Source organism: Tamandua tetradactyla, chromosome 1, assembly GCF_023851605.1.
Source record: "Tamandua tetradactyla isolate mTamTet1 chromosome 1, mTamTet1.pri, whole genome shotgun sequence".
Classification (NCBI taxonomy): Eukaryota; Metazoa; Chordata; class Mammalia; order Pilosa; family Myrmecophagidae; genus Tamandua; species Tamandua tetradactyla.
Window position 1 is genome coordinate 107772287 of NC_135327.1, and position 11128 is coordinate 107783414.

General features: G+C 36.0%; 1 protein-coding gene across 1 annotated transcript; it reads left to right on the plus strand.

The window, feature by feature from the left end:
• Window positions 1–1500: 1500 nt before the first annotated feature.
• SOSTDC1 (sclerostin domain containing 1) lies at window positions 1501–7096 on the plus strand. Its single transcript, XM_077163054.1, has 2 exons — window positions 1501–1860; window positions 4319–7096. The coding sequence occupies exons 1-2, from the start codon at window positions 1656–1658 to the stop codon at window positions 4732–4734; spliced, it is 621 nt and encodes a 206-aa protein (XP_077019169.1). The 5' UTR covers window positions 1501–1655; the 3' UTR covers window positions 4735–7096.
• The last annotated feature ends 4032 nt before the right edge of the window (window positions 7097–11128 follow it).

Consider the following 11128-nt stretch of genomic DNA (forward strand, 5'->3'; position numbering starts at 1 on the left):
ACGTAACCAGTGGTTCTCAACCAGGGGCTATTTTTGCCCACCAAGAGATATTTGGCAATGTCTGGAGAAATTTTGGGTTATTACTACAGGGTTGATCCTGGCAACCGGTGGGTAGCAGCCAGGGATGCTCTGAACACACAGGGGAGCCCCTCAAACAACAAACATTTGGCAAAATGACAACGATGTTGCTGTTGAAAAACCCTGATAGATAGATAGATAGATAGATATTGAGAAAGATATATGTTTAGCAGTTAAAATGAGTCAAAAGCTTACAAAAAAGAGAGACACTGGGGGTGCAAGGGTAGTTCAGTTGTAGAATTCTCACCTGCCATGTGGGAGACCCGGGTTTGATTCCTAGCCCATGCACTTCCCAAACAAACAAACAAACGAAACACGAAACCAAACAAAAATTTAACAAATGGTGCTGCAATAAGGGGATGCTCATATGGAAAAAGAGTGAAATGTGACCCCACCGTACAGCAAAAAAAATCACGAGAGACACCAAAATAAGCATGTTACAATGTCATTATAATAGCCACACAAAGGGCAAACGTATTTATAATTGAAAAGGTAATTCCGAAAAAGTAATTATTCCAATTGAAATGCTCCGTAAATCTGATAGAATTTCATTTTTTTTTTTTTTTAAAGGAATGAAGATTGGTGGCCTAGTATTAATGGGACATCTATTTCAGGTGTGGTAAGGTAGTTCAAAAAAATATATCTCCTATGCGGGCAGCAGAGTCAAAAGAACTGATGAACAAAATGTTTAGAAAATACAGGTAGAACATGTATTATGCAGCAAACAACAAAACCTAGAAACATTTTTAGTATTTGCTAAATAGTCAGAAATGGCTTTTCTTCATTTAAAATTATGCTATGAATATTAATGCTTGTGACAGACTTTTTAAAGATGAAAATTGATATCAGTTTCTTTAGTGCAGACAGAATTATGCTTATTAATCTCCACACAAAACCCCTGGCAATAATTTACCTAGCAGCACAGTAGTTCATGTAGATCAAAGCTGTGCTATTTAAGTGTGTCCAGGGGGCAGATTTTAGCTCTGTGCCTTACACTGAAAAAAAAAATTGGTTTACTTCTTGAGACATCGTATGTTTAACTAGGTGCTTTGTGCAAGACCTACAATATTTAAACTGACATGCATTCCACCTATGTCTGGAAAGAAGTCCCTCCTCACTCCCAATACTCTAAAATCTGAGGGGGGTACAAAACAACTGCAGGAGACAACCTCTTCAAAGGCACAGCAGCATATTTTTATTTAAATTAAACCCGAATGTATGTTCAGGAAAGGAAGCGGCAGAGGACAGAGTCTGTGGTTGCTATAGAAAGTGCCTGGCTGCTTCAGCTCACAGACAACTGATGAAGTCCAACTCTGGAATTTCAGGCAATTTGTATACCGAGCTCCTCCTTTTCTCAGCCTGCTCTTCCATTGGTAAAAGTCTATGGCAGAGTCACGTAGGGTCCCACCCCTTCTCCGTGTTTTCACTCTGCAGCTCTACACAACTTTACACCTGAATGAATGCCAAACCTCTGTGGATATATAAAGGGAATCTTGAGGAGGAATTTCACATCAGAGGGCAGAAGCAGAGGGGAAAAAATTAACTAACTTGTCAGCCAAGCAAATCATCCACTCACCATGTTTCCTCCTGCCATTCATTTCTATCTCATTCCCCTTGTATGCATCCTAATGAAAAGCTGTTTGGCTTTTAAAAATGATGCCACAGAAATCCTTTATTCACATGTGGCTAAACCTGTTCCAGCACACCCCAGCAGCAACAGTACATTGAATCAAGCCAGAAATGGAGGCAGGCAATTCAGTAACACTGGACTGGATCGAAACCGTAAGTATGTTTTACTTGTACAGATTTCTCTCTTTCTCTCTCTCTCTCTTTTTTTTTTTTTTTTGGTAGCATTAACTAACATTCCTGGAGAATTGGAGAATTGTTTCATTGCTAGCTAACCTGAGCCATATATGTTTTGCTAAACAATCTGGGAGTAATCTGCTGCATGTGTAGATTGGCATTCTTCCCTCAGTAGTGATTTCAAAGTTAACATAACTAAAAAAGCAATTTGATAATGCTAGCACAGATTTAAATTTTAGCAAACATCCAAAAAAAAAAAATGTCTCCAGGAATTCAACTGTTGCTTCTTTAATCACACGAAACAAGAATTTTAAAAAGTGTTATTCTAGACTGGGTTTCAGCATGTCTTCTCAGTTTATTTCAGGGCATGTACAGTCCTGGAAACAAATGTATAAAGGTAATCCATCAAAAGTATGTGTGGGAAAGGACAAGAGAAAAAAAGGAAGCGCTCTGTGGAAAAGAAGAGAAATTGCTCACGTGAATTTCTAACATGTGTTTAGTGGAATAGGTGAAAGTTTTGATGATCAATACGAAAGAGGGATAAAGCTAAAAGTGTTGGAAATCACATTTTTCTGAGATAGTTCCTTATCAACTAGATCAAAATTTAGGTTATTGTATATTTTTGTGAAAGACTGGGGGAAATTTAATAACTGATGTTTAAAGAATAACAGTATTTTATATTGGAAGCATTTTTTTTTTCCTTTTCAATTTGCTTAATTGACAAATGAATTAACCACTAGTGAGGGGAATTCAAATTTCTGGCCTTAGCCCTTACTTCACGTTTTTCATTTAGAAGAGTACACATGCCAATAATCAGGTTTTAGGAGAGACAGGGTGACACAGTGCACAGGAAATCTTACACAGATTCTTTTGCCCCTCCTCCTCAACTCTGTCCAACTATAAAAGTAGTTTTAACCTTTGAAAAGTCAAAGCCAATGTATCTGTTGAAACCAAGGTGTTCTAACCTTCATTAATATAGTTGCTTTTAAGTACACAGGAAATGTCTGATTATTATTAGATCACTGAGCAATGCAGTGGGTATTCATTGTCAATGAACTGTCACTGCAAAAATGCCTAATCTGTATACATGCAGGAACACAAAGCTAGTCAAAATCATCTCTGGCTACTTCCAGGTGCATTCCTGAGGTAGCTGCAGTTAGATGAGCTAGAATCAGAATCAGGCAGGAAAAGCACCCTGACCAGTTAGCTAATGCACCCTGTAATTTTAATCTAACCACTCCATATGCATATGGATGCATATGCATATATAAATATATATATATATCATATCACAACTACCCCATTTCCTTTAGCCTATATCGCATACTTCAGAAGCAATGAGGTAGAGATAAGAAGTAAAACTCTTAATTCAGTGTCTACTTTTAAGTTTGCTTTCAGTTTTCTATGCAGGACCTCCTCATTGTCCCTTATAATTTTCTTTTTTAAAAAAATTTCAACAGTCTATACTTTTGAACTATTTTTCTCTTTAATGAGCTTTGATTTCTTTTCAAGCTTGTAAAGGGCTTTAATTACTTAAGACATGTAACAAGAAACAGCCAATTAGAGAACATACTTATCAAATCCAAATAACAGAAATTTTGCCATGAACAATATTCAGGAAATGAACTCCATGGTTCCTCTTGCAGTTGTAAATCAGAAACGTTAGGCATTTCTCTGCCATAAAATTCATGGAAATGTAGCCAAGTTCTTATGGCAACCATACGTTCCTGATTTAGGGGCTTCTATATTCTTTAAAATTTGTGCTGTAGCGGCATTTGCATTTCAAACATTTTATTATCTGAAGTTTCTTTAAAGATAACCTGGGAATTTACATTCACAATGTAGTTATTTCATTTGATATGCCTAATTTCACATTCTGTATATAAACATATGTGAATCTCTGCAACTGAAATCTATAATTGAAAGAAAATATTACAGAGTGCATATGCATTGTACATAACATTTAAGTATTTTCCAAATTTTCCCAACAGATTTTTTTAAAAACCTAATTAAAAGCACTTGCAGGAATTAACCAATATGGCCCATAAAAAAGAGAACATTAAATATACTCTCTTTAGGTCACTGAAGAAAGAATTTAACATATATCTTAGGAGCTGATTAACCCTTATTGGGGAGTGAGACTAAGAAAATGGAATTTTCAAGAACTCCAATAAGCAATTAGCTATGGTGTACCTGAAAAAATCAAGCCTAGATTCTCCCCCACCCCGGAAGAAAGCTACATCCATGTAAACTGGTGATTTTCACGAAAGTGCCTCTACAGCCACCCAGGCAGATTTGGGATCCATAAAATGGACGTTCATTTTCAATATGGCAATTAGCTATCATGTGCCTGTTATTTTTGACATTGCAGATTATTATTTTTTAAGCTTCCATTCGCTTTCCTCCTTTGATATACATTCTTTTCCTCTGCCTGTAGCTCGGGTTCCAGTGGGTTGCCGGGAACTACGTTCTACCAAGTACATCTCCGATGGCCAGTGCACCAGCATGAGCCCACTGAAGGAGCTGGTGTGTGCGGGTGAGTGCCTGCCCCTGCCCGTGCTGCCCAACTGGATCGGGGGAGGTTTTGGAACAAAGTACTGGAGCAGGAGGAGCTCCCAGGAGTGGAGGTGTGTCAATGACAAGACGCGCACCCAGAGGATCCAGCTGCAGTGCCAAGACGGTAGCACCCGCACCTACAAAATCACCGTGGTCACTGCCTGCAAGTGCAAGAGGTACACCAGGCAGCACAATGAGTCCAGCCACAATTTTGAGAGTGTGTCGCCTGCCAAGCCAGCTCCGCATCACCGCGAGAGGAAAAGAGCCAGTAAATCCAGCAAGCACAGCACGAGTTAGAAATCAGCCTTTCAAAACTGGACTGACGAGTAACCATCTGCTTTACAGATTCGATAGTTTGGAAGATTCAAGCCTGCCATTGCTGTTTTCTCACTTGAAAATGTATGTTTTCTTCTTTGATCAAACCCAACAAGCTGTCCTAAGTATCAGTACTTTTTTGGGGATAGTTTTTCCTTTTCAAGTTTTTCAAAATGTATGTATATCCATGAGTGCAATTTTCATGTAAATTCCATGCATACTGTAGCTTTAATTCCCCTGTGGTACTGTATATATATATCATTGAATCATTACGTTTTTAAAACGGGAAAGGGCCTCTCAGTTACCTTCCACCTCCCAACCCATGCCTTACCCCTATACACAAAACTTCAAAACCGAAAAGTTAAAAAAAAAAAATGTTGCCATGAATCTGCACAGTAACATTTCCAGAAGGTGCTTTTTTGTTGTTAATTTTCATATGAACAGCTTATCTGGCCGTGAGTGATTTCCCTTTGAAAGAGAGTTAAAACGCTTGTGACATTTCATTTCAAAATTAAGCCCTGTAGCTTTTTACAATCTCATAGCATGAAATTATACCCTGCATGCTGACCCTCACTTGTAATGGAATGCCAGAAATGCATGGCAGCAGCTAATAAGTAAAGCTGATTAACTATTTATTTGTCAATGTTATTATTTAATGAGCTTTCACATGTGATTTTTTTTCAAAATGTTAATTTTTTGTTTTGAAGCTTTTTCATGTACCTACATAATTTCCTATATGATTTGTGGTTGATCTAGAAATATGAGAATACACTTTGTAGATATGTAAAATAAATATTTTAGTCTCCTTATTACATATGTTTCATCATGAACATTATCAATAGTATGGCTCTTTTTAAGATCAGTAAGAGGCTTTGTAAAGCTAAAATATGTAATGACTTTCTTGTGTGATCTTGTGCAATCAGGAGGTGACTTGACCTTCAATTCCATTGGTTTATCTTAACAAAAATAAATACTGGTAAAAGTTATTGTCCCGGCCTCTGATATAAAAAGGGACATGTTTGCAAAAATTGCAGAAAAGACCTAAGAGTCATTATTTATCTTGAAAAGTCCCATTCAAGTTTTGGCAGAAATTTCTGTACTAAGAACAAGAAAGACCATCCTTTTAGTAAATAGGATGATTGAAAAATTGGATGGCAATCCACTGGTGACTTGTTACAAGAATATCAGAATCATGTACCCTAGTAGGTACCAAGTCTGGTGCATAGTATAATCATCTGGGGAGATTTTATAAGACCCAATATCCAATTCAGATCAATTGCATCAGAATCTCTAGGGGTAGAACCCAGCTATCTGTAGGTTTTAATGTTTTCAGGTGATTCCAATGTGTAACTAAGTTTAAGAAATTAAGGAATGGTGGAAAAATTGGTATCTTGTGTCTGGGAACTTTTGAGTAGCTCCCAAGCCAAAACAGACAAGATACAACATCAAAGAAAACAAAAGCTAATTTTTCAAAGTTTTCAATTTTGATATGGTGTTATATTAAACAACATAATCACAATTTTAAATCAGACTATACAATGAAACTGATGTGTTTAATTCAATCAGTTGATTGATGCCATTACTCCAAATAAGAAAACCAAAGAGGCTTGATTACATATTGATAAGATCGCCCAGGTTTTCGTTTTTTTGATCTTTAGCAGGGAAGAGTCTTCATTGCTTTTTTGTAGTAGATTGTTCTTTATGGAATTACAAGTGTAAAAGTCACATGCATATTACATATGAATATTATACATACATATTACTAAGCTAAACAAGGACATTAATATTGTACCTTCCCTGACAAAGGTAGAAAATTCTTAATATGTATATATATGAAAACATCTGTAATATATATATGAAAACATCTCTAGATTCCTAATGCTATTGTGTCATCAAATAAAGAAAAAATCATAATCCATTACTGATTTATTTTCCTGTCTCAATAACCAAGATCCTAAACTAGTTCATATTATATCATTTAAATCCATGGGACATTAATAATTATAATATAGCTTGAATATACCAAAAATTTATTGCAGTCTATTTTACTTAATCATCCTCAACATGGGATTTTTAAGATATCATAAAAGACTTAGGACACTTCAGCCATTTCTCTTTTCTCAATAAGATAGCACCTTCCATAGATGGCCTTTGAGACGGTTTCAAGAATGAGTGTGTCCTAAAATGTCTGTATTGGAGGCACAGAAAGAACTTGACCTTAACAAAGGCTTTTCACAATCAAGAAGACTATGTTGTTGTCTTTTACTAATAAAACATTGAAAGAAATGCCTTGGTGATAATAAAACACTAAAACCCTTGGCAGTTACTTCATGAATGAACAAGGCAAAATGAAATAGAATAAAGGAAACATAAATGAGGCTTCTCTAGTCTCTGCTAAGTCAAGAATTTGATCTATTTCTCATGGTAACATTCAATTTACTGAACTATTTCAGGCTGTGTTACAATGGAGATGCTTTCATTGCGTGGTATTTAAAATCAAATGACAGGAAAAGGTCAGCAATCAATAGGAAAGGCCTAGGATAAAATCAGGCTCTTAGTGAAGTAAAAATTAAAAGTCAACAGAAAGAGTAGCCTTCTAGTTAACATATGAAAGTGCAAAAGGATTTGCATCCGAATTGTTGATAATATTTCCAGCTTTTCTTCTCTTTTTTTAGGTAATCAGCATATTCCAATCTGATTAAACTCTGCCTTATTTTATTACCACTTTAGTAACTGTCACTTCAGAATGGTGAAGGAAGATAATTTTAGTGGAGACTGCTTCCAGTTTATGCTAATAATATCTATCTATAAAGAATTTGCTTATCAAACTTATTTTGGCCATTATAGCTAAAGGAGTATTTCAAAGGGTTTAAAAGGATAGACTTTTTCAGATGATGGATGGATGGATGGATGGATGGATGTATAGATTGATAGATGAAAGTTAGAGACTGATATATAGATATATATTAAGTATATCACAAATATAGATATTACATAATATATTAGTATTTATCAATGACAAGAATAAAAGAGAAATGAATAACACCTATACAAATAAATAATGCATGTACTGTGCTAGACCTAAGCCAGATATGGACATGGAGTCTTTAGAAATATTTATTTGTGAAAATGTTAAAAATTTAATTCACTAGTAAAGAACATTCTGAGGGGGAAATCAAGAAAAAAATTCCATTTACAATTGCAACCAAAAGAATAAGATATTTAGGAATAAATTTGACTAAGGATGCAAAAGACCTATCAAAGAAAACTATAAGAAATTGCTAAAAGAAATCACAGAAGACCTAAATAAATGGAAGGGCATACCGTGTTCATGGATTGGAAGACTAATTATAGTTAAGATGTCAATTCTACCTAAATTGATTTATAGATTCAATGCAATACCAATTAAAATCCCAAAAACTTACTTTGCAGAAATAGAAGGGCAGGGTGCCCTGAATAGCTAAAAATATCTTGAGAAAGAAAAATGAAGTCGGAGATCAAAATGTCACAACTAAAATGTCTATAGAAATGTCCAATTTAAGGTATCCAGGGAAAAATATCTTGGTTCAAGAAAGCTGATGATGTTCAACATTTCTCTCTCAGCTGGAAGGGCACATGGTGAACATGGTGGTGTCTGCTGGCTTTCTTGTGGATCTACAAAAAAGGACTCCCTCCAAAACGTTTCCCCTTTTAAAGGATTCCAGTAAGAAATTCCACCTTCAATGGGTGGAGACACACCTCCGTGGAAATAATCTAATCAAAAGTTACCATCCACAATTGGGTGGGTCACATCTCCATGGGAACAATCAAAATGCTCCCACCCAGCAATACTGAATGAGGATTAAAGGACATGACTTTTCTGGGGTCCACTACAGATTCAAACAGACACATAGACTCTCTCATCTATGGACAATTGATCTTTGATAAGGCAGTCAAGCCAACTCACCTGGGACAGAACAGTCTCTTCAATAAGTGGCACCTAGAGAACTGAATATCCACATGTAAAAGAATGAAAGAGGATCCATATCTCACACAGCATACAAAAACTTACTCAAAATGGACCAAAAAATTAAACATTAGATCTAAGACTATAAAACTTTTAGAAGAAAATGTAGGGAAATACCTTAAAAATCTTATAATAGGAGACAGTTTTTTAGATCTTACACCCAAAGCATGAGCATTGAAGAAAGAAATAGATAAATGGAAACACTTCAAAATTGAACACTTCGGTGCATCAAAGAACTTTGTCAAGAAAGTAAAAAGTTTTATGGGAGACAATATTTGGAAAAGATATCAGATAAGGCTCTAGTATCCAGAATATATAAAGAGATTGTTCAACTCAACAACAAAAAGACAAACAATCAATTACAAAATGGGCAAAAGACATGAATAGACACTTCTCAGAAGAGGAAATGCAAATAGCCAAAAGGCATATGAAAGGATGCTCAACTTCCCTCACTATTAGGGAAATGCCAATCGAAACCACAATGAGATATCATCTCTCACTCACCAGAATGGCCATTATCAATAAAGCAGGAAACAAGTGCTGGAGAGGATATGGAGAAAGAGGCACACTTAGCCACTGTTGGTGGGAATGTAAAATGGTACAACCGTTATGAAAGACAGTTTGGCAGTTCCTCAGGTAGCTAAGTATAGAATTGCCATATGATCCAGCAAAACCATTGCTAGGTATCTACTCAAAGGACATGAGGGCAAGGATACAAAGGGACATTTGCACACCAATGTTTATAGCAGCATTATTTACAATTGCCAAGAAATGGAAACAGCCCAAATGTCCATCAAGAGATGAGTGGCTAAAAAAGCTGTGGTATATACATACGATGGAGTATTATGCAGCTGTAAGACAGAATAAAGTTATGAAGTATGTCACAACATGGATGGATCTTGAGGACATTATGCTGAATGAGATTAGCCAGAAACAAAAGAACAAATACTGTATGGTCTCACTGATAGGAACCAACATTAATGAATGAACTTGGAGAATTTCAGTTAAGAACAGAGACCATCAGGAGAGAGAAATAAGGTAGATATTGGGTAACTGGAGCTGAAAGGAGACAGATTATGCAACAGGATTGATTGTAAAAATTCAAAAATGGATAGCACAATACTACCTAACTGTAGTACAATAATGTTAGTACACTGAACGAAGCTGAATGTGAGAATGATAGAGGGAGGAGGACTGGGGGCATAAACGAAATCAGAAGAAAAGATAGATGATAAAGACTGAGATGGTATAATCTAGGAATATCTGGAGTGTACAATGATAATTACTAAATGTACAAATTAAAAACTGTCTTTGCATGAGAAAGAAAAAGGGAATGTCGATATTGCAGGGTATTGAAAATAGATAGTAATTCATATTTTAAAACTTTAACTTATGTGTGAGACTAAAGCAAAAAATGTTTATTTGGTACAAAATTTGTATTTTGACTAGTGCATCTCCTAATATAACTTATATGGACAGTTTAATTGAACACCATAAGTGCATGGAACCTTGAGTAGGACATGAGATTTTGTAAGTTTGTCCAAAATGATGCCCCAATAAATCCCAAAGTGATTTGAACAGTGAATTAAAAAGTATTTGCAAAGTCCCCTTGGGGGATGGTGAGAAAGAGGGAAAATTCAGCTTCCCCATTTGGAGAAGGCCTGATATTCTCACAAGCAGTGAGGACAACAAAATCAATAGGCAGAACCCTCAGTCTTGGGGTTTGTTCATATGAAATTTATCCCTGCAAAAGATAAGCTAAGACTACTTAAAATTAGACCTAAGAGTCACCCCCAGAGAACCTCTTTTGTTGCTCAGATGTGGCCTCTCAGTCAACATGGCAATCAAACTCATTGCCCTTCCCCTGTCTACGTGGGACATGACTCCCAGGGATGTAAACCTCCCTGGCAATGTGGGACAGAAATCCTAGAATGAACTGGAAGTCAGCATCAAGGGATTGAGAAAATTTTCTCGACCAAAAGGGGGAAGAGAGAAATGAGACAAAGTGTCAGTGGCTAAGAGATTTCAAATAGAGTCGAGAGGTTATCCTGGAGGTTATTCTTATGCATTATGTAGACAACCCCTGTTTAATTTACGGTGTATTAGAGAGGCTAGACGGAAGTGCCTGAAACTGTAGAGCTGTGTTCCAGTAGCTTTGTTTCTTTAAGATGATTGTATAATGATATAGCTTTTGCAAAGTAACTGCGTGATTGTGGAAACCTTGTTCTGATGTTCCTTTTATCTATGTTATGGACACATGAGTAAAAAATATGGATTAAAAATAAATAAATAATAGAGGAAAAAAATGTTAAAATAAATTGAGTGTAGGAAAATACTAGTGGTCAATGAGAGGGAGGGATAAGGAGTAAG

Coding starts and splice junctions, on each gene's coding strand:
- SOSTDC1 (XM_077163054.1), top strand. CDS start 1,656: ATGTTTCCTCCTGCCATTCATTTCTATCTCATTCCCCTTGTATGCATC. Junction 1,861..4,318: donor CACTGGACTGGATCGAAACC/GTAAGTATGTTT, acceptor CTCTGCCTGTAG/CTCGGGTTCCAGTGGGTTGC.